The sequence below is a fragment of the Trachypithecus francoisi genome, unplaced genomic scaffold (genome assembly GCF_009764315.1).
Source record: "Trachypithecus francoisi isolate TF-2019V2 unplaced genomic scaffold, Tfra_2.0 Lachesis_group11, whole genome shotgun sequence".
NCBI classification, from domain to species: Eukaryota; Metazoa; Chordata; class Mammalia; order Primates; family Cercopithecidae; genus Trachypithecus; species Trachypithecus francoisi.
The window spans coordinates 91,219,508-91,243,394 of NW_022681456.1; the positions used below are offsets into that span (position 1 = coordinate 91,219,508).

General features: G+C 35.3%; 1 protein-coding gene across 1 annotated transcript in view; it reads left to right on the top strand.

The window, feature by feature from the left end:
* ADAMTS20 (ADAM metallopeptidase with thrombospondin type 1 motif 20) overlaps nucleotides 1-23,887 on the top strand; it is a 217,504-nt gene that overhangs the window by 17,602 nt on the left and 176,015 nt on the right. Inside the window, exon 3 of the mRNA XM_033222369.1 lies at nucleotides 269-428. Within this exon, the coding sequence (XP_033078260.1) occupies nucleotides 269-428 (160 nt within the window). The remainder of the gene's footprint in view (nucleotides 1-268; nucleotides 429-23,887) is intronic.

Here is a 23,887-nt window from a genome sequence, read left to right on the forward strand (position 1 = left end):
CTTTTGTCTATGCTGTTCTTTGTACCTGGAATGCCTGTCACTTAGCTTGGCCTATTGGAATAGTATCCAGTCTTCATGATTTTATACATAGGAGTGGAGAGAGAAAAATGACCCATGGAAGGGAAACTTTTTATGCTCAGATGGTGGCTCTTAGTGAACAGACTCCTTGCTGTTTTGCTTCTGTCTGCTCATTTAACCTGTGGCACTATGTGTTTTTTCTTCTTGGCGACTGTTAGGAAAATTTCATTTTTGTTTCCTTTATTTTCAGACGGGAACATTTAAAGGACATGATGGTGAATATTTCTTAGAACCTATAATGAAGGCAGATGGGAATGAGTATGAAGATGGTCACAACAAGCCACATCTTATATACAGACAAGAATTAAATAACTCTTTTCTGCAGACTCTGAAGTATTGCAATGTGTCAGGTAAACTGTGAAATAAAACTTTTTTCAGCTAAATAATGATACTATTGAAATCTTTTGATAGGTTATAATTTACATATTCCCTTCAATATTTTATTTATTTTTAATTAATTTTTTGAATTGAGAAATAAAAATTGTGTATGTTTAGCATGTACAGCATGTTGGTTTGAAGTATGTATACACTGTGGAATGGTTTAATCAAACTAATTAACATATGCATTAACTCACATCCTTATTTTTCTTTTTTTTTTTTGTGGTGAGAACACTTAAAACCTACTCTTAGCAGTTTTCAAGAATACAATACACTACATTGTTATTGAGTATAGTCACCATGCACAGTACAGTGGCCTATTTCTCTTATCTAACTGATGTTTTATGCCCTTTGACCAACATCTTTCCTTACCCCCTGCAACTGCAGCTCTGGTAACCAGCATTCCACTCTTTACATCTATGAGTTCAACTCTTTTAGATTCCACATATAAATGAAGTCATGTGATATTTCTTAAATATTGAAGGACATGATCTTTTAAACAATATTTTCACCTGTACAGATGCATTAGAGATTTTTCTGTCTGTAGATAACTTTTTTTGTAGTGAACTAAATTTGAATCCCAAAAGTTTTTCAGTATATGAGATTTGTAGCAAATAATCATACAGAAAATTTTCACTTCAATCTGTTAGTCACATTAGTATTATTTAATTTTTTTTCAGCAGGATTTTAGATGAAAAAATAATTCCTGAACCTAAGTAACAGTAAAAACATATTGCTCAATTTTGCATGGTTTAAACTTTATATGAAATGGAAACATATTGTATATAGTTTTCTGTGACATCCTTTTTGCTCAGTATTGTTTCTGGGGTTCATCTATTTTGGTGCATGTAGGAACAGTTCATTTATTTTTATTGTTGTACAACATTCCATTGTTTGAGGGTAACACAGTTCATATATCAATTTTCCTGTTGAGCTTTTGGGCTCTTTGCTGTTTTTTGGTGTTAGAAGCAATGTTTCTGTGAATATTCTTGCCCCCATCTCCTGTTTTTGGGAGTTTCTCCAGGATATATGCATGGATACTAGATAATTCCACATTGTTTTACAAAGTGATTTTTAAATCAATATTATGGTTTCACCAATCTATGAGAGAGGTATATTTTCATCATTTTTTTTCTGTAAAATTTAGACTACTGAAGATCTACAGTAGATTAGAATCTAAGAAGCATAGATTTCTACAGAGTATATCTGTGGATGGTAAAATACTTACATATTGTATAAAAGTTGTATTTATTAAGAGTTGTGTCCATATAGGTTCACATATCTTCACTATTCATAGAATGACATGCAATGATATGATGGAGAAAAGGCACCTGCAGTTACCATCAAAGTACAAAATTTAGACAAAAGAGTGGGATTAGCAAGGATTTATTTGAGATCATAGGTGTCCATAAACTATAGTTCCAAACACTGTGATGCCATCTGTTTTGGGATATAGTGATATGTAGGCCTTTGATGGTTTTCCCTGGGAATGCACTTCTTAACCTTTAGAATGGTTCTCACTGTGTCTAAGGCCGTGTTTTAAATCTATTGACATAATAGATGCCTTTCTTATGCTTTTAATATGAGCATAAGGGTTTCATTTTTATGGCTTCAAAGAAAACACAAATGGGTACAGCTTCACAATGGAATTCTGCAGAGAGAGCTTATACTTGTTCTGATCTACGATTCAAGAGCAGCTTGTTTAATGAATTGTTTAGCTTCTTAGGAAGAAAACCACAAAGTAACATTCTGAATACATAAATGTTTCACATAATTTGGAAGATTTTGCATTCACAAACAAGAATATAATTCAAGGAAAGCTAGGCTTTTTTTTGTTAAATTGTTTTATACTAAAGACTTATTAGAAAGCTGCAAATAAAAAGCAAATGGAAAGCTATGTGATTTCATTTTCTTTTAATCATAAAATACTTTTTTCCTACAATATTTATCTAATAAAATGTAAAAGGTAGTATCCTTTTCAATTCTTAAATCACCTCCAATTTTAGGTACAATTAGCATATAGATTTTTAATTACTAATAAAGGCAATTAATTAGTGACCTAAAAATTAGCTAATAAATACTCATTTTTTTTTTTTTAGTAAAAGTGGAGCATTGCAAATGCAATTAAAATTATCTAAAGCATTTTTTCTTCCTCCCTCAGTTCACACATTGTTGTTTAGAAATACTTGGAGGTTTTATATATTCTTTTTAAAAGTTTTAATAGCTTTTGGGATACTAGTGGTTTTTGGTTACATGGATGAATTATATAGTGGTGAATTCTGATATTTTAGTGCAGTCATCACCCAGGTAGTGTACCTTGTACCTGATATGTAGATTTTTATTCCACACCCACCTTCTACCCTCCCACTTCTGAGTCTCCAAAGTCTATTATATCATCTGTATGCCTTTGCATACTCACAGCGTAGCTCCCACTTACAAGTGAGAACATATGGTATTTGGTTTGTCATTCCTGAATTACTTCACTTAGAATGATGGCCCCCAGCTCCATCCAACTTGCTGCAAAGGACATTATTTCATGCCTTTTTATGGCTGACTGGTATTCCATGGTGTATATATACCATATTTTCTTTATCCGCATGTTGGTTAGCGGGCATGTAGGTTGATTTCATATCTTTGCGACTGTGAATTTGACCACAATAAACATATGTGTGCATGTGTCTTTTTCATATAATGGTTTCTTTTCCATTGGGTAGATGTCCAGTCGTCATATTTGCTGGATCAAGTGGTGGATCTACTTTTAGTTCTTTAAGGAATCTCCATACAGGTTTCTATAGAGGTTGTACTAATTTATATTCCCACCAGAAGTGTATCAGCATTCCCCTTTCACCACATCCATGCCAACATCTATTGTTTTTTGACTTTTTAATAATGGCCATTCTTACAGGAGCAAGGTAGTATCCCATTGTGGTTTTAATTTGCATTTCCCTGATGATTAGTGATGTTGAGCACTTTTCCATACGTTTGACCATTTATATATCTTCTTTTGAGAACTGTCTATTCATGTCCTTTGTACACTTTTTAATGGAAGTATTTGCTTTTTTCTTGCTGATTTATTTTAGTTTCTTGTAGATTTTGGATACCAGTCTTTTGTCAGATGCATAGTTTGCAAATATTTTCTCCCATTCTCTGGATTGTCTGTTTACTCTGATGATTATTTCTTTTGCTGTGCAGAAGCTTTTAAATTATTCAAGTTCCATTTATTTTTGTTTTTGGCATGTTTGCTTTTTGGGTCTTAGTCATAAATTCTTTGCCTAGGCTAATGTCCAGAAGAGTTTTCCCTAGGGTTTCTTCTATGATTTTTATGGTTTCAGGTCTTAGATTTAAGACTTTAATCCAACTTGAGTTGATTTTTGTACGAGGTGAGAGATAGGGATCCAGTTTCATTCTTCTATAGGTGGCTATCCAACTCTCCCACCATTTATTAAACAGGGTACCCATTTTCCAATTTATGTAGTATGCTTTGTCAAAGATCAGTTAGTTGTAAGTATTTGGCTTTATTTGTAGATTCTCTATTCTGTTCCATTGGTCTATGTGCCCACTTTTATACCAGTACCATACTGTTTTGGTTACTATAACCTTGTGGTATAATTTGAAGTTGGATATATATTGCCTCCAGATTTGTTTTTATTTGTTTGTTTGTTTTGCTTAGGATTGACTTGGCTATTGGAGTCCTTTTTAGTTCCATATGAATTTTAGGATTTTTTCCTAATTCTTTGAAAAATGATTTTGGTATTTTGATAGGAATTGCATTGTATCTGTAGATTGTTTTTGGCAATGTGGTCATTTTCAGGATATTTTCCAGTCCATGAGCATGGGATGTATTTCTGTTTGTTTTTTATTCATCTATGCTTTCTTTCAGCAGTGTTTTGTAGTTCCTGTTGAGATCTTTCACCTCCTTGGTTAAGTGTATTTCTAGGTATTTTATTTTATTTTTTGCAGCTATTGTATAAGAGATTGAGTTCTTGATTTGGCTCTCAGCTTGACTGTTTTTGGTTTGGTTTGTGTATGTTGATTTTATAACCTGAGACTTTACTGAATTTGTTTATTTTTTATTTGTATTTATTATTTTTTAAAATTTAGATTTCTTTTTTCACTTTTTTTTTTCACACTTTGTGTTCTAGGGTACATGTGCACCATGTGCAAGTTTGTTACATATGTATACATGTGCCATGTTGATATGCTGCACCCATTAACTCATCATTTACATTAGGTGTATCTCCTAATGCCATCCCTCCCCCCCTCCCCTGACCCCACAACAGGCCCCGGTGTGTGATGTTCCCCTTCCTGTGTCCAAGTGTTCTCATTGTTCAATTCCCACCTATGAGTGAGAACATGCGGTGTTTGTTTTTCTGTTCTTGCGATAGTTTGCTGAGAATGATGGTTTCCAGCTGCATGCATGTCCCTACAAAGGACATGAACTCATCCTTTTTTATGGTTGCATAGTATTCCATGTTGTATATGTGCCACATTTTCTTAATCCAGTCTGTCATTGATGGACATTTGGGTTGGTTCCAAGTCTTGAATTTGTTTATTAAATCTAGGAGTCTTTTGGAGTACTGTTTAGTCTTTTCTAGGTCATATCATTGGTAAAGAGAGATAGTTTCACTTTCCTGATCATATCATTGGTAAAGAGAGATAGTTTCACTTCCTCTTCCAATTTGAATGCCTTTATTTCTTTCTCTTGCCTGATTGTTTTGCTTAGGATTTCCAGTATTATGTTGAGTAGAAGTGGTAAAAGTGGGCATCCTTGCCTTGTTCCTGTTCTCAGGGGGAATGCTTTCAACTTTTTCCCATTCAGTGTTATGTTTGCTGTAAGTTTGTTAAATGTGGCTTTTATTATTTTGAGGTATGTTCCTTCTATGCCTAGTTTGTTGAGGGATTTTATCATAAAGAGATGCTGGATTTTTTCCAAATCCTTTTTCTACGTCTATTGAGATCACATGGTTTTTTTCTAATTCTGTTTATGTGATACTTTATTGACCTGTGTACATTAAACCATCCCTGGATCGTTGTGATGAAACCCACTTGATTATGGTGTATTATCTTTTTGATGTCTTTTTAGATTTGGTTAGCTAGGACTTTGCTGAGGATTTTTGCTTCTATTTTTATCAGGGATATTGGTCTGTATTTTCTTTTTTTGTTAGGTCGTTTCCTGGTTTTCGTATCGGAGTGATACTGACTTCATAGGATGATTAGGGAGGATTCTCTGTTTCTCAGTCTTTTGAAATAGTTTTAGTAGGATTGGTACCAGTTCTTCTGTGAATATTTGGTAGAATGCAATTGTGAATCTATCTGGCCCTGGGCTTGTTGTTGTTGTTTGCAATTTTTAAAATTACTGATTCATTCTTTCTGCATGTTATTGGTCTGTGTAGGGTTTCTATTTCTTCCTGATTTACTCTCGGATGGTTGAATGGTTCCAGGAATTTATCTGTTTTCTCTGGGCTTTCTAGTTTGTGTGCATACAGGTATTCATAGTAATCTTGAATGATATTTGTATTTCTGTGGCATCAGTTGTAATGTCCCTAGTTTCATTTCTAATTGAGCTTATTTGAATCTTCTCTCTTCTTTTCTTGGACAATTTCACTAAAGGTCTATCAAGTTTGTTTATCTTTTCAAAGAACCAGCTTTTTTTTTCATTGATTTTTTTGGTATTGTTTTTGTGGTTTCAATTTCATTCGGTTCTGCTCTGAACTTTGTTACTTATTTTCTTCTGCTAGCTTTGGATTTAGTTTGTTCTTATTTCTCTAGTTCCTTGAGGTGTATATTAGATTGTTAACTTGTGATCTCTCAGACTTTTTGATGTACAAATTTCGTGCAATAAACATTCCTCTTAGAACTACTTTTGCCCTGTCCCCAAAATTTTGATAACTGTGTCACTATTATCATTCATTTTAAATGGTTTATGAATTTCCATCTTGATTTCATTGTTAACCTAAAAATCATTCAGGAATAGATTGTTTAATTTCCATGTATTTGTGTAGTTTTGGGGGTTCCTTTTGGAGTTGATTTCTTGTTTTACTTCACTGTGGTCTGAGATGATATTTGATATGATTCCTTTTTTTTTTTTTTGAGACGGAGTCTTACTCTGTCACTCAGGCTGGAGTGCAGTAGCACGATCTTGGATCAATGCAAGCTCTGTCTCCCGGGTTCATGCCATTCTCTGGCCTCAGCCTCCCAAGTAGCTGGGACTACAGGCACCCACTACCATGCCCAACTAATTTCTTTTTGTATTTTTAGTGGAGACGGGGTTTCACTGTGTTAGCCAGGATGGTCTCGATTTCCTGACCTCGTGATCCACCTGCCTCGGCCTCCCAAAGTGCTGGGATTACAGGCATGAGCCACCGTGCCCAGCCGATATGATTCCTGTTTTTAAAAATTTATTGAGATTTGCTTTGTGGCCTACCATATGGTCTATCTTAGAAAATGTTCCATGTGCCGATGAGAAGAATGTGTATCCTGCAGTTTTGGGGTAGAATATTCTGTACATATATCTTAGATTCCTTTGTTCTAGAGTGTACTTTAAGCCTAGTGTTTCTATGTTGACTTACTGTCTTGATGATCTGTCTAGTGCTATCAGTGGAGTATTGAATTCCCCCATTATTATTATGTTGCTGTCTATCTCATTTCTCAGGTCTAGTAGTAATTGTTTGATGAGTCTGGGAGCTCCAGTGTTAGGTGCATATAATTTACGATTGTAATTTCTTCCTGTTAGATTGATCATTTTATCATTATATAATGCCTTCTTTGACTTTTTTCTTTTTTCACTGTTGCTGCTTTAAAATCTGTTTTATCTGATACAAGACTAACTACTGCTCACTTTTGGTTTCCATTTGCATTCAGTGTATTTTTCCACCTCTTTACCTTGAGTTTATATGAATCCTTAGGTGTTAGGTGACTGTCTTGAAGACAGTAGATATTTGGTTTGTGATTTGTAAAAATCCATTCTGCCCATGTGTTTCTTTTAAGTGGAGAATTTAGGCCGTTTATGTTCAGCCATATTATAGAGATATGAGATACTGTTCCATTCATCATGTTAATTGTTACCTAGATATTTTTTTTGTTGTGTAATTGTTTCATAGGCTCTGTGAGTATTATGCTTTCAAGAGATTCTATTTTGGTGCATATAAAGCTTTTGTTTCAAGATTTAGAACTCCTTTCAGCATTTATTGTAAGGATGGTCTGGTAGTAAATTCCTTCAGGATTTGTTTGCCTGAAAATGATTTTATTTCCTCTTCATTTATGAAACTTAATTTTGCTGGATACAAAATTGTTAACTGACAGTTGTCCTGTTTAAAGAGGCTAAAGCTAAAACCTCAAATCCTTTCTTGCTTGCAAGGTTTCTGCTGAGAAGTCTACTGTTAGTCTGATAGGATTTCCTTTATAGGTTCCCAGATGCTTTTGTCTCATAGCTCTTAGAATTCTTTCTTTCATGTTTACTCTAGATAGCCTGATGACTATATGCCCTGATGATGACCTTTTTGCAATAAGTCAGGAGTGCTTTGAGTTTCTTGTATTTGGACATCTAAATCTCTAGTAAGGCCTGGGAAGTTTTCCTCAATTATTTTCTCAAATAAAATTTCAAAAGTTTTTGCTTTCTCTTCTCACTCATAAACACCAATTATTCTTAGGTTTGGCTGTTTTACATAATCCCAGACTTGGATTGTTTAACGTAATCTTAGAAGCTTTGTTCATTTCTTTTAATTATTTTTTGCTTCATTTTTGTCAGATTAGATTATTTTGAAAGCCTTGCCTTTGAGTTCTGAAATACTTCCTTGTAATTGTTCTAGTCTGTTGTTGAAAGTTTCCACTGCATTTTGTAATTCCCTAAGCATGTTTTTCATTTCTAGAAGTCTGATAAGATTTCCTTTATAGGTTCCCAGATGCTTTTGGTTGGTTTTTCTTTGATATCTATCTCTGTAGAATTTTTTCCACTCATATCCTGAATTGTTTTTTAAATTTCTTTATGTTCATTTTCACCTTTCTCTGGTGTCTTCTTGAGTAGCTAAATAGTTAACATTTTGAATTCTTTATCTGGCATTTCAAAGATTTTATCTTGATCCGGATCCATTGCTGGATGGCTAGCGTGTTCTTTTGCGTGTTTTATAGAGCCTTGTTTTGTCCTATTACCAGAATTATTTTTCTGGTTCCTTCTCATTGGGGTAGAATATTTCTTCTAATTATTCTTGAATTTATTTTTGATTTGATTGTGTTTTTTTTTAATTTATTTTTTTCCATCTTAAGGGTGTGACTTTAATGTTTATAGTTTACTGTAGTGTAATCAGGCTCTTGTTGCTTTCAGGGGTGAAGCCTCTGTATGAATTCCTTGACTATAGAGAGTGATAGCTTTCTCAGATGCTGGTTGTAGCAATGTGCTCAGTGTTTGAACAAATTCACTGTGTCCTATAGGGTTGGAATGGCAGAGGTCTCTTGAAGCTTATCTTATTCCCCCAAGGTGTTTACTTTATTTATTTTTTCCCAGAATTTTATTTACTAGGTTGAATATTCAGGCCAGTAAGGGAAAGGCCCATAGGTAAAAACCAGCTGTGGCTAATGTAGGTGAGTAAATGCAATATCCAATGGTGGGCAGAGGGCCCATCCTTGACAGATGTGGCTGGGGAAGCTCTCAGTGAAATGCATTGAAGTTTTATCAGACAGAAAGGCCAGAGCCACTTCAGCTCCCCTGCCAGGTCAGCAGGAAAGCTATCCACTTACCAGACACAATCCTGACCCAGTGTTCCAGCTGTTCAGATTAGGCAGGCAGATCTTTAATCTGCAGGGATATTGATGTTCCAGGTAGAGAGGAATCTGGACTCTACCTCCCTTGCAAACCTGCACCTGGGGAGTATTCTTCCTCTGGGGATGCAGCCACCCTGAAGAATTCCAGAAAGGCTGGTTATAGGTGTACTCATGCCAAACTCCTATGGTAAAAGCCTCAGTTGTGACTGCAGTGGTGGATAAGGGGGAAAAGAAATCTCTGTCTTCAAGACCTTTCACAAGCACTAGGGCTACCTGAGGGTTGGGGTAGAGCTGCAGACTTTCCCTGCTGAACCCAATACTGCAACTGTGCCTCTGCTGATATAAACTTGCCACCAGCAGAAAGGTCTGGAACTCAAGACCTGCTATCTGGGTTCTTTTGTCCCATGGGCTGTTCCCTTGATGTGGTGCATTCCCTCTTCCCCTAGGAGTAGGAATCCCTGAAAACCAGATTACTGGGAATGCCATTGCACCTTTGAGTCTGGCTGCCAATGGGGCTGCAACACTCTAGGCTAGTGCTGGGGAACATCTGCAGTAAATCCAATGGTGTGACCTGTCCTCAAGTCTCCCAGCAGTGGGTACCAACGCCAGCTCTGATGGGAGTGGTGAGGGAGTGACATAGACTGTGAGATTCCTTGGTTGTCGATAGCTTTAATGTGCTGACTTGCTCAAAAGCCAGTTGTGGTAGTAATGAATTGATCTCATTAATTACTGGACTGTTTGGACAGGCTCAGGACCTCCTGATTAGCCAAGGTACTGCAGACTATGGTGATATCTGCAGTCATGTGCAAGTTAACTCCTTTCTGGGCACAATGTTTACTTGGAGATGCTGTAACAGACCGTGTCAGTTGGCCTCTAGCCAGGAGGTGGCGCTTGCAGGATAGCACCAGCTACAGTAGCAGTGGTGGGATTTGTGCTTGCCTTAAGTTACCCAGGGGAGGTACTCTGGTTTCTCAGGCCATGTATGGGGCCATAAAGCTCCCCAAAGTGTCTGTCCTTTGTGTTAAGCTACCAGGGTGGTGGTGGGGGGAGGGGGGTGCTGGGGCGGGCAAAGCCAGCTGGGGGCTGGGTCAGGCAAGTCCTTGCTCTGACTCTCTGAGTGTGGGGCAAGGAACAACCCCTCTAGGGGTCAAGGGGTAGGTCTCTGGTCACTGGGGAGATGGTCTCATGTTCCAGAGGAGAGCATAGCTGCCTCTGCTGCACAGAAGTGTTCACCCAGGGAGTAGGGAGTAGCAGGCAGCAGTAAGCCCCACCCAGCTCCTGTGCACTTGGCAAAGTAGATCTCAAAGCCACATTTTTTCTGCTAGCAGCAGCAAGCTAAATTCTAGGGCATCTAAGCTCAGAACTCAACAGCAGCTTTCAAACCACATCCCTCCCAGGTTGCCTGCACAGCTGGGGTACCCAACTCCTGCACTCTTTCCATTTGCCCCCTATCCCCACCTGGTTCTGACCAAGGGAGTTCTTCCCCACTTGAGGTTATATCACAAAATTCATTTCGGAGCTTTTTTTAACCTATGACCACTGCCTGAGTTAACTGGCAGACTTCCATGAGGTCCCCTGGGAGACAAAATAAGGAATGGCTTCTGCCGTTCTGCATGGAGACTGGGAATGCATGCAAGAGTCTTTCCACTGCCTCTCCTACCTTTATATTCCTTTCCTTAAATCAGTTCCAGCTCTGGGTATGGTTAAGGCCTTGCCCTGTGACCTGGATTCCCAGGTTTCCTGGTGGGGGTGTATTTCCTGGAGGCAGTCTCCCCATCGCACACTCTAGGGACCGAATGTCTTATATATTCTAATGGATGAACCTTCAGGAGGTTCCCCAGAGAATCCTTTAAATAGGTGGGCCTACAGATTTAGCACATGAGACAAAGTGATTAAATGGAAAAGGAAAAGTGATATCTTTTTCTGATACAGTATTTATGTTGATAGTTTTAATTCATTATGACCCTAAAATATTACAATTCATGGTAGTTTCAGCCTTGAACTAAATTGTTTCCAAGGTCAAAGTTCACTGTGTGCCTCAAGGTCATCCAACTTACATTTGGTAAACCTTGTCACTGTGGATGCCAGGCTCTCAAATGGATGTCAGATATATTCTAAATAAAATCCTATGGAAATGGTAAAGCAAGCAAATTAAAAACCCATGAAATGAACAAACACCAACAAAAAACCCCACAAACACCACCATCAAACAAAACTATACAAAATAAATAAACCCAAGTGAGGAAGGACCCTAAAAAGATTCACAGGAATGAAAAAAAGCCTCTGAATTCTGTTAAGTGTAGTTCTGCTATGGCTTGTGTCTAAGGGCAGATCACAACCGGTCTGTGTTCCTCAGGAGACCTCATTAGTTTTGCTTCACTTCCTCTATCACCCACTCTGTCCCTGTAATCTCAGTGTCATGGGTTAGGATGTAAAGGATTTGTAGAGCAATAAAACAGATGACTGGATGGAAGTGAAAACGAAATGTCTTTAGATGGTAACATGCCTTGGCTCTGTGTCCCCACCCAAAGCTCACCTTGGCCTGTAATCCCCATAATACCTGTGTGTCAAGGGCGGGACCAGGTGGGGGTAATTGGATCATGGAAGTGGTTTCTCTTATGCTGTTCTCATGATAATGAGTGGGTCTCATGAGAACTGATGGTTTTGTAAGTGTCTGGCATTTCCTGTTTGCACTTCTCCTTCCTGCTGCCTGTGATTAAGGTGCCTTGCTTCCCCACTTCACCTTCTGCCATGATCCTAAGTTTCCTGAGCCATGATGCACTGAGTCAATTAAACCTTTTTCCTTTATAAATTACCCAGCCTCAGGTATTTCTTCATAGCAGCGTGAGAGCAAACTAATACAGCTGGGTTTTAAGATGATGTCAGTCAGCTTTAAATTTCTGTGCTTTTCCTGAAAGTTTTCTAAATTTATTTATTCTTACAGTCTTTGAGTACCTAATGTTACAAAATTTATAAAGATTGGTTAGAACAGGGCTCTAGCCAAGAGGGAATGTGGCATTTGTATCTTCTAAGTCCTGCTGCGTGTAGAAAAGAGCAACCCATTTACTATATCAGGAGAGTAAGGTGCAGGTGTGTGTGTAGTCTGGGGAGGCTGGCAAGGTGCACAGAGACTAGTTATGAAAGAACTCTAAGGATTTTGTTGCTTATCCCATAGGCATTGGGGAAACAACAAAAAAATTAAAGCAGAGATATTATCAAAAATATTTTAAAACAGATATTATATAATTTGCTTTAAAAAATAGTTGTATTAGTTGCTATGGCAGCTTTTAAAAAATATGTAATTTTGGCTTTGAATGATAAGAGACTGAAGGTGGGGAGACTGAATTAAAGAAAAAAGCCACCTTATCAACAAAGGATTTAAGATAATTAAATCCTTTGTTTACATAAAGAAGTAAATTGAAGATAATTTCCTGAAAACATTTTTATCAACTTTGAAGAGACGTTTATATTATTTTTTGTGAGTAAGCTATTTGGAAAATATTTTTGTGAATGCATGAGAACTGCCTTTTTAATAAAATTATGTACAGATTATTTCCCCTTACTTTAAATATAATAATTTAATCAACGTTGGTCTGGAGGAAGTCCAATGTTTTTAGTTTCGGCAGAGGCCAGAGTTTGCTTAGTTAAGCGAGTTCTGGCTATGCTACTAACTGGCTTTGAGACCTAAAGATCTCTGGGTCTTACTCAAAGTAGATAATGAATAGTTAATGAATTTAATTGGTTTCCTATTCAATTAAATGGGAAACTTGTGGGTTTTTACCTTATTAACTTTCTAACTTTACAGCTAAAGGGATCAGGCAGTTACCAGAAAGGAGTAAGGTGAGGTGTCGTGAAGGAACTGAACTGTCCATTGGGCACTGGAATATACGTGCTTCTTGCAAAAGATGCTTTGGGAATGTGAGACCAGTATTACCAGATCATTTGTACTTTACAAAGAAGATGAAAATCTAGATTTTTTTTTAAAGTGGAAAAAAACAAAAAGAAACATGAGAGCTGAATTTCATTAGCCATCATTTTGCAAACTTACTTGATTTTTGAAATCCCTACTATTTATAACATTTTATAAATTTGTGAGCAGAGAAGAAGGTGCCATTAATTAATGTAGGGACAGAGGATTTTAAATATGGCCATGACCATGCCCATTATTGTGTACTATAACATGTTAATAATGTTTTAAAGAGTCAGCTTAAGCTTCTAAACCTATGTAGAGATAACTATAGAGATATTATTCTCCTTTCCAACCTTTTACTGGAACTACTCTTTCAAAGATCACTTATGACTTTCTACCTGCCAAAAGCATTAATCTGTCTTGGTCTTACTGTTACAGTTTTGGGGAACCTGTCACACAATCCATCAGCTTATCCTAACTGCATTTTCTTACGTCTTTGGCTTAACTGGCACACTTTGCTTTCAACTTTGCTTCTTTTCTTTCTTTCTTTCCTCCCACTTCCCTTCCTGGTTGTCATTGGTTTCCCATCTTCTAAGTTAAGCATTTTTTTAAAGTGCTCTTCTTGGACCACCATTTTAGACTATCTTTTAATATAGATCATGTATTTTTTCTGCTTTCTTAATTTTAACTACGAATTTAAATGATACATGATGTTAAAACTTTTAACTTAAGTGCTTGTTTTTAGACCAAAACTCAGGTCATGCATGTTTTCTTAGATGTACCAGTGACAGTGTAGATTCAACACAGTTAAGGCTGAAGCCATTCTCTCTCTTTCACCTCTCTCTTCACCTACACCCTCCAAAAGAAGCCTTTTTTTTGGTGCCTAATTTATTTTTTACATTTAAAAAAATTTTAACTGAGGTATTAGCAAATATAATACAGACTGTGGTAAAAGAACAAGAACTAGAAATAGTGCAAAACTGCCCAGTTTTTTGTTAAATCATTTCTTTTTTGCCATGGCATTTAATAATTTTGTGTATATTCTATCAAACTGGGATTATTTGATGACCACTCTTCAGATTTTTTATTTGGGAGATGGGAAGGCTGCAAGTAGAAAGACCAAGGTGATATTAAGGTTATGACTTTCAAAATCTGATTGTACAACAGCAAATAAGATAAATTTCTGAATTCGTTATCTGTCTCTTTTGTATACTGACTACTAACCCTGGAGGAATCAGTGCATAGCATTCAGCTGAAAAGAAAAAAATGTAGCATAGAGTGAATAAATAAAAAGTTTCTTACCATGGGGTAGGGATGTACCAGGAGAAGTAATGAGAAGGAAAACCAGAAGAGCGCAGTGATAAGACACATACAGGTTTTTCCTGCTCCTTGTTAGAATATGAGAGTGGAGTTGGACATTGAATAAGTGAAGAAAAAAGTTGATTGCTAAGAGGCGACTCCTTTTCTTGTCCCACATAAGAACTCTGCAAGATGAGGTGTCACCCTTGCCCTAGCATGGTTTTTTTTAAAAAACTTTGTTCATTGATTCATAAAATATTTACTGAATACCTTCCTCACTGTTGCAGGACTATCCTGTGCAAGTGCAGTGAGGGAGGAAAGAGGGTTGTAGGAAATCAGTAGAAAGAATGGTAGTAGGAGGCCTGATCATGTAGTTATGGGTGGCTCCAGGTTGTGGGATCCTAAAGATTAGACAGTTGGAGTGCTCTTTAATAGAAAATTATGAATACATAATTTCTAGAGACCAAAAGTTTAAGCCTTTTTAGGTTCATGGTGAATCCATCTCTACAGTTAAGACATTTTAAGTCACAGTACTGAATTTGGCTATAACTTTAGCAATGGAAGCCACTGTCAGATATGGAGCATAGTAATGATATAATCAGTCCACATTGTAAAGAGATCACTCGGATGATGTGGGAAAAAAAACTAGGGGAACAAGCAAAAGCAAGGAAACCAATAGGAGGTACTGCAGTATACTGCAATAATTGTGTTGAGAAGTGGTGAGGTGCTGAATTAGGGTGGTAAATGTGAAGACAGTGAGAGGTGTCCAGATATTGTATATATTTTAATGGTCAAGCTGACAGGTAAGTTGTAGGTGAGGGCTGAGAGTAAGAGAGTTGTCAGATTATTCTTTTTGACAGTATTGTAAATGATATCATTTAAAAAATTTTATTTTCTAATTGCTATGTTTATTCTATATAAAAATGTAGGCATTTAAAAATATTGGCCTTATATTCAGCAACCTTGCTACATTTATGTACTCTAGTGGTTTATTTGTTGATTCTTTTGGATTCTGTACCTTGATAATCATGTAGGCAGTTTATTTCTTCCTTTCCAATCTTTCAATATTTTATTTTTCTTGTTTTGTTACATTGGCTAGATTTTCTAGAACTGTCCTTAGAAATAGCAGTAATGAAAATCCTTGCCTCACTGCAAGTTTTAGAACGAAAGCTTTCAACCTTTTCTAATACATACAATGTTTGTTGTAGGTTTTTCTTAGGTACTCTTTATCTGATTAGGGAAGTTCTCCTAAATTTCTAGTTTACTAAGAATTTTTATTATGAATGGATGTTGAATTTTATCAAGTGTTTTCCCTGCATGTACCAAGATGATTATATAGATATATAAATATATATATTTCCTTTTATTAAGTTAATGTGATGAATTTGATTAATTGATTCTCAAATGTCACATCTACCTTATATTTTTGCCGGTCTTGGTTTGATAATGTTATCTTTAGAATTTTTCATCTATGTTCAAGAGTAAATTTAGTTTGTAATTTTCTTGTGTTGGATAGAAGAAGAGCAAGGAAGATGAGAGCCTATTGAAGAGAATGATTAAAATAATGGACCATAGGATATAAACTCTGTGAGGACATCATTTTTATTTTATAAGTTGATACTCATTTAGATTTACTCACCAGGTAAAGAAGATAAGCAAAAATAAATAGATTTATAGAGAGCAAGATATACAACTTTTTCTATCTAAAATATTAGATCACTAATCAGCATGTAGTTCCTTTTATAGTTTTCCTTTGGTCTAGCAAACACTTAATTGTAAATGCTTAGTGAAGTCAATTTGAATCTTTGGCTCTAGTAGAGAACTGCTTAGCCACATGATGCTTTGCTTATGAAAAGGAAGCAATAATTCTAATTATCTGCAATTAGAATCTGATTCAGAATTGCGCTATTCAGAAGCAGCCCTATTTTTAAAGACATTGACACGTCTGACTGGGCTGCATTCACAGAGTATAAATGCAAGGGAAAACTGCAAAAGGAGGATGGTTCATGTTTTTGGCTGGCCCTAGCATATGTTCAGTACTTTGTAAAGATCATATGTTGGAGTGAGTTGGACCCATCACCAGGACAGGAAACAAATATACTGTTTCGTGTGGAGAGCATTTCAGACTACTGGACCTCAGGACTAATGTTTTCTCCCTTGAAAGAGAGCCAGAAAACTGAAGACGGTGGGGCAGTGGGGCGGGGTGGGGGGAGAGGGGGAGAACCTCCCTCCCCACTCTGACCTGTCTGTCTGCAACTTCTTTTGTACATATTCAGCTGTATCCAGATACTAGATTTTTCTTGGTGTTAAATAAGATCGACAAAACATTCATTTGAAAAATGGTGAATTATTAAATTCTGGGATGTAGCGTAAAATAAAATACCTGCTTGAAAATAAGTGTTCAATCTATAAATAATTTTAAAGTTTGATTTGTTCCTAGTTTTGTCAACATCTAAAAATAGTGAATGGGTTAGTAACAGCTGATAAAAACCATGTGAATAAAATTGATTCCATAATAAACATATTAAGTACTATTAATGTATCACATAGAATTTTTGTTTCTAACATTTAGTATTCATTTAGTGACCATCTTTTAATTACATCTCTAAGTTTTTCAACATTAGATTTACTTTGGAAAATATCTTTAATGTTTCTTATTTTACAAAATCTTTTAAGAAAATATAAAAGGTTAGATGGACATTTCATATGATAATTCTGTTGTTTTCAGTCAAAAGCTCTTTCAGAAATTACAGAGCCAGGAGGAGTAAATGTAGAGTAATAAAAAAATTTGCAAGAGTAGCATTAGAATAAAGAATGAGTTAAAGTATAAACTTAGCTTATATCCTGGATATCTGAATTATGACTTTTTAACAAATATCCATCATAAATTACAGAGTTAATAACATAAAAGGAAAAGTTCATACTAATATTTCATCAAGTTATTTGAAAATGGTGTTGAAAATAGTATTATATCAATACTTGAATTGATGGAGTAAATAGAGAAGTTAAAAATTATAAATGGTTACTTTGAATTACCTTTGTATTTTGGGAAGTATTTTAGAATTCTTAGTACTTAAAATTATCTCAAATTATTTCTAGAATGATTTTACACACATGGAGCAGATAGTTAGAGACTGTGGTTGATCTAGCTCAGAAACAAGCCGTATAAAAATTTGAAAAGCAAAAGGGAGTTATTTGTTGTATGCTGTTAAATCATAGTCAGTGGAGATGGCTTGGAAATGGAGTGCCATGAAGGCTCATCTGAAAATAGGAAGATAAGATTAATGTAGTAGAATCATGTATTACTGTCAATTTTAATAGCGTTATGCCATATTCTAATTTCAGCAGCCTCACACATTTGCAAGAGTCACTTAGTAGATATCAATATTCAGCATGAATTCTGAACACATGGTTTTTCTTTGAAGAACAAAATGATACATTTCATTTACATGTTCAAATGCTAGAGTATATATTTAATTCACTGATTAAAAGATTTTCAAAAGCGAATCTTTTCAAGAAATAATAGAGGAAGAGTTTGGAATATCGTATTGTTATATATATAATCATCCATCTAAATTCTGATATTAGGATCCATTGGTTTATTTTAGTCCAACTTCGTTACTTAGAATTTCTGGTAAATCGCATTTGAAGATGTGGAAAAAGCTTTTTTTTTTTTTTTTTTTTCTTTGAGATAGAGTCTCATTCTGTCTCCAGGCTGGAGTGCAGCAGCAAGATCTTGGCTCATTGCAACCTCTGCCTCCCTGGTTCAAGCTGTTCTCCTGCCTCAGCCTCCTGAGTAACTGGGATTATAGGCATGTACCCCCCACCCAGCTAATTTTTGTAATTTTAGTAGAGATGAAGTTTCCCATGTTGGTAAGCATGGTCTCTATCTTCTGACCTCTTGATCTGCCTGCTTTGGCCTCCCAAAGTGCTGGGATTACAGGCATGAGCCACCGCGCCTGGCCAGGAAAGCATTTTTTAAAATGAAAAGGGTGAGGCCAGGCATGGGGGCTCATGCCTTTAATACCAGAGCTTTGGGAGGCTGAGGTGGGAAGATTTCTTGAGCCCAGGATTTCGAGACCAGCCTGGTCAATGCAGCAAAGAAAAAAAAAAAAACAAAAAAAACAAAACGCGGAGGGCTGTACAAATGTTCCCCTTGTTTTAATGCTCTTAAAGTGTAGAGGTTACGATGCCAAAAGCTGGAAAGAGACAGTAGGTGTGCATGTTCCTTTCCATTAAAAAAAAATCTTAAAGGCTTTGAGTTTGTGAAATTAACGTGTACCTGTTTTCAGTTTCTGATGTATGCAGGAATCTTTGATGCAGCTTTTAAGGGAAGTGTGTCTTACACTTCTTTAGAACAAGTCTCATGGGTTGGTTTTTTGAGAATGCGGAAGAATAAAAAATATTTACTCTGTGATGCTTGACCAGTGTGCTCCATTGTCCTGTTAGCACACATAGTGGGAGGAGGTAGGATTTTTTGCTATCTGTAGGATTAATGGGGGTAATTTGGAGGTTTCTAGTGCCTTCTTTTTTCCTTTAAGGCCACTAGATGAAAGGACATTATCAGATCTGTCTCAGGTTTTTATTCTAAATAGAGCCAAAAGCCTTTATATCCAAATCTTGGCTCAGCTCTATGCTTCTACAATGCAAGAGGGACCTCTGTAATGCATATTTTTGTGAATATGAGTGGCTAGTCTTTTAGGAATCAACATTTACCAACATGACCCTGGTTACTACATTCTCAACAGTCTTCATATATTACCACATTCAACTTTTAGAAGAGTCATGTGATGTGGAGTTCAGCTGAAATAATTGATACTGAGAAATCTGAATTCATGTCTTTGTTATGCCACTTATTCAGTTGGTGGCTGTTGAAATTTCATCTAATCTGTGTCACATGTCTCTGTGTTTTAAAATGTGCACCATAATAGTAAGTGATTCAGGGATGTGAAGAAGACTGATGGTGTAATGATTTGTTTCAAGTTTCAGCTGGCCACTGGTAAGTTCATAATCTTCTGCAAATTTATTGTTAGTAGTTAGGGCTCCAGTTATTAACTCGTGAAACTCTTTGAAAAAGGTACTATGAAATATTTTATAAGCTGCAAGCTATAATTCTAAAGTACTGGTTGAAATTTCTAATAATATTGAGAAATCACAGAGGACTGTAGATTTTCATACACTTTTGTGTTATGAAATACTACTAATTTTTAAAATAAATATATTTCAGGTTTATATTTTATTAGTTATATTACAATAGGCAGTTTAACCTTCCTGTTCCCCACTTTCCTCATATATAATAATAATAACCTCATATATAAAATTATAATGATTATTATCCTCACATAAAATTATTATCCTCATATATAAAATGAGGATATTTTATTTTATTAGTTATATTACAGTAGTCAGTTTAACCTTCCTGTTCCTCACTTTCCTCATATATAATAAAAATATTATCACCCTATATAAAATTATGATTATTATCCTCATATATAAAATGAGGATAATAATAGTACTTACATCATAGGGTTTTTGTTAATGCTAAATGAGATAACATATATGAAGTGTACTAGTACCTGATATGTAATAAGCACTCAGTATTGTATCTTTATTGTTGTTGATAGTAGTATTAATAAGAAAACGCAATAGTGTGGCAACACAGGACATATAATAGATCCAGAAAACAATTTAAATGATAAGAAAATGTGAGATTTTACAATACACCTGATATGGTCACACTTTATCTCAAGGACCACCCAGGTATTTGATATGTTGCACATTCAGCAAGTTGTTTGAGATGTTAAGTCTAGAATAAGCATCATTTCATTTTATGTCCTCATTTAAAAAATGGATGGTTGCATGCTAGTGAAGAAGTGTAAAATGTGTTTCCTCATCTGGTCAAATATAGAGCATTATATCAATTCTAGCCTGTGTACAGACATCAGAATGAATGTTGTACTTAATATTAGGCAAATCGAAGATCACATATCTGTCTTTTAATTGTTCCTATTGTGCATCACAATTATTGTTCCTACCCTGAAGATCTGGCCTGATCAACTCTTTTGTCTTGCTCTTCAATATATTCTTTTCCTTCATTTCCCTCTCTCACTGCCTTTCTTCTATTTCCCTCCCCCATTATCCTTCCTTTCTTCATCCTAATCCTTTTTCTTTTTTTCCACGAACATTTACTGAGCACTTACAAAAGGCAGAACATATTGCCTAACAGTGTTCTCAGTCTTTAGGGAATTTATAGCTTGGTGGTGGTGGCTATATTTAGGGGTGGGCTAGTAGGGAGAGGCTTAGACTGTATCTTATGGGCAATGAGGATCCATTATATCTCTTTCTAAATAAGGATGAGATAAAAGGAATGTTTCTAAAAATGAATCTTTTTGGACATAAATGAAGGATGAATGGAAGGGACAAGAGATTGAAGATGGCAGAAACGTTTGGGAGACTCTGTGTCTAATTTTGTATTCATTATTCTAATAATGTTCTGAGGTGAGAAGGACCTGAATGAATGTGGAGGCAAGGACCCTGCAGGAGAAGCAATACAAGGAGCATTTTGAAGGAGAAATGGCCAGACTTGGTGACTAGATACAAAGGGTGAAGGAGGGATAGGAGGAGCCCAATGGTAATGTTCAGTTTTGAATATGAGTTATATGTATTGGGAGGCTATTTCTCACATGAATAGAAAGGGAAACTGTGTATGGGAGAAGAAAATGATGAATTCAGTTTTGTATGTTTAAATATGAGGTGCCAGTAGGACATCCAAGTAGAATTATGGGATTCTAATCATATTATTATTTAACACTAATTTTCCAGTAGTTTATATTCTTATTAACATCCTCCTTGCATTCTAGAATACACCATGCTGTTATAAGAGATATTCAGTGATTGTAATTTTCAAGTGTTTTATGCTCTAGTGGGCAGATTATCATTGTTGCATGATAGCGTGATTTTGTATTTTGGTTTGGTTTAAATTAGTTTTGGGTCATAATACACTTGTTATTAATGAAAGACAACACGTTATTTTAACATTTGACTCAATGAGACCTAAATAGAAAGGGATACATTACATAGAAATGATGTAATTGAACTGGCCAATGTGCTTTGAATAGTGGCCATTTATGTAGGGTATTTGGAAAGGTAATTGTATCAACATTTGTAACACCACTTAGGTATAAATACAAAAAAGTAATGAGATTAGATATTTAGCCAAGAAAATAGTAATATATGCATTTTAAAAAATAATCATTTAAATTTAAAATTACAATAACAAAATAAGCTCATCATAATAATTTAAAGGGCACTGAGATGTTAAAGAAAGCATGTAATAGTTTTACTGTCTCCCTCTTCTGTCTCACTTATTGTTAAATGTTTGGGGTGTATACCTTTTAGGCTCATTATATACATTTTATGAGTACTTGCATATTTGGAAAAGAGTTTGTTTTTACAAAACTGGGATTAAACTACACACACCATTTACATTTTTACTTAAAAATGCATTCTGGACATCCTTCCATATCAAAACTTATAGACCTAATTCATTCATTTAACAACTGCATAACATTCCATTATTCAACTATTCCTCTATTGAGGATTATTGTCTTAATTGGTTTCTTATTTTGTCTCCTGGGTTTTTCAGTTATGCAAGCCTTTCATCTACAAAATAAAATCAGAACAATAAACTTCTTAATATTCATACTGTTTATATCATTTTATTTTCTTATTGCTTTAGCTAGTATTACCAAAACAATTTTATATGATAGTGATGAGAGCCAGCATATTGCTTTAATAGCAGTCAGTTTGCTATATTACTATTTACTAAGAACTTAGTAATAATATAATACATATTGATGAATATATGACCCAATACAAAATATAAGACCTGGATAACAACCCAAATGCAACCACATAATTTCATTCCCCTCACCCATTTTGTTCACTTGCCCCCCCTTACCTGAAGCAACCAGCATTCTTAATTCCATGTTTGTCATCTCCTTGCTTTCTTCTTATGTGATGTTATTATACCCGTATATGGCATATATTTTTATTTTAGTTTTTAACTATATTTTAAAAACTATGTTGGAGTTAATTTTCTCACTTTCCTTACTTATAGTGACAAGATTTATTAACACTGTTGTGTGTTCAAGTAAGAAATTATAGATTTCTTCTAAATTGTTCAATTACTTTGCCAAAGAGTTGTGTAGAATATTCTTTTATGGTTTATTCCATTGCTGATGAAATTACACCCCTGAGATCTGTATTGATAACATTGTATTTGTTGTTAAATTTTGATTCTCTTTCCTTTTGTCTTTAAACGTCATTGTCAAGCAGAGTCCTTGTGTCATTCTATTACAAGGATAAATGTACACATATGTTCCTTGCAGCACTATTCCCAATAGCAAAGACATGGAATCAACAAATGCCAATCAATGATAGACTGGAAAGGGAAAATGTGGTACATATACACCATGGACTACTATGCAGCCATAAAAAGGAACGAGATCATGTCCTTTGCAGGAACATGGGTAGAGTTGGAAGCCATTATCCTCAGCAAACTAACTCAGGAAGAGAAAACCAAACACCTTATGTTCTCACTATTTATAAGTGGGAGTTAAACAATGAGAACACATGGACCCAGGGAGGGGAACAACACACTTTGGGACATGTCAGGGTTGGGGGAGGGAGAACATCAGGGAAACTAGCTAATGCATGCTGGTCTTAATACCTAGTTAGATAGAATGAATAAAGTCTAGTACAACAAGGTGACTACAGTCAGCAATAATTTATTGTACATTTCAAAATAATTAAAAGAGTATAATTGGATTATTTGCAACACAAGGAAAGGATAAATGCTTGAAATTATTTATGCCCCATTTACCCTGATGTTGTTATGTAATATATGCCTCTATCAAAATATCTCATGTACCTCATAAATGTATATACCTACTATGTACTCACAAAATATTTTTTAATAGTAAAAAAAATTTTAACTAAAAAAAAAACACTCTGAACCAGGTCCCCAGGATTTGAATCCCAGCCATGCTACTGATCAGTTAACATATGGCCGATTTTGTTTATTAACTGAGTTCTATAAAGTTTTTGTTTTTTGATGGACAAATTCAACCTGTTCAGTTTTATCATGATAAATGATCTATTTAGTTTTGTTCCTTTTATTTGTTTTTATTTCTACTTCCATTACTTAGCAAATGTGTATGTGAGTTTCTTAAGCTCAATATGTTGTAGATTCCTCATCTGTAAAATGAGATAAACAATAACACCTATCTTATGTGGTGTTATTGAATGTTTCAATGATAATAATAATAGTCTCTAAAAATTTATGCTATTTATTGCAGACTTTTTTTCTGGGATCTAATGATCATCTCCTTCGGTGTTCTCATTCCAGATAGAAACTGTTTCTTTCATCATTTTATTTTATTTTATTTCTTAACTTTTATTTTA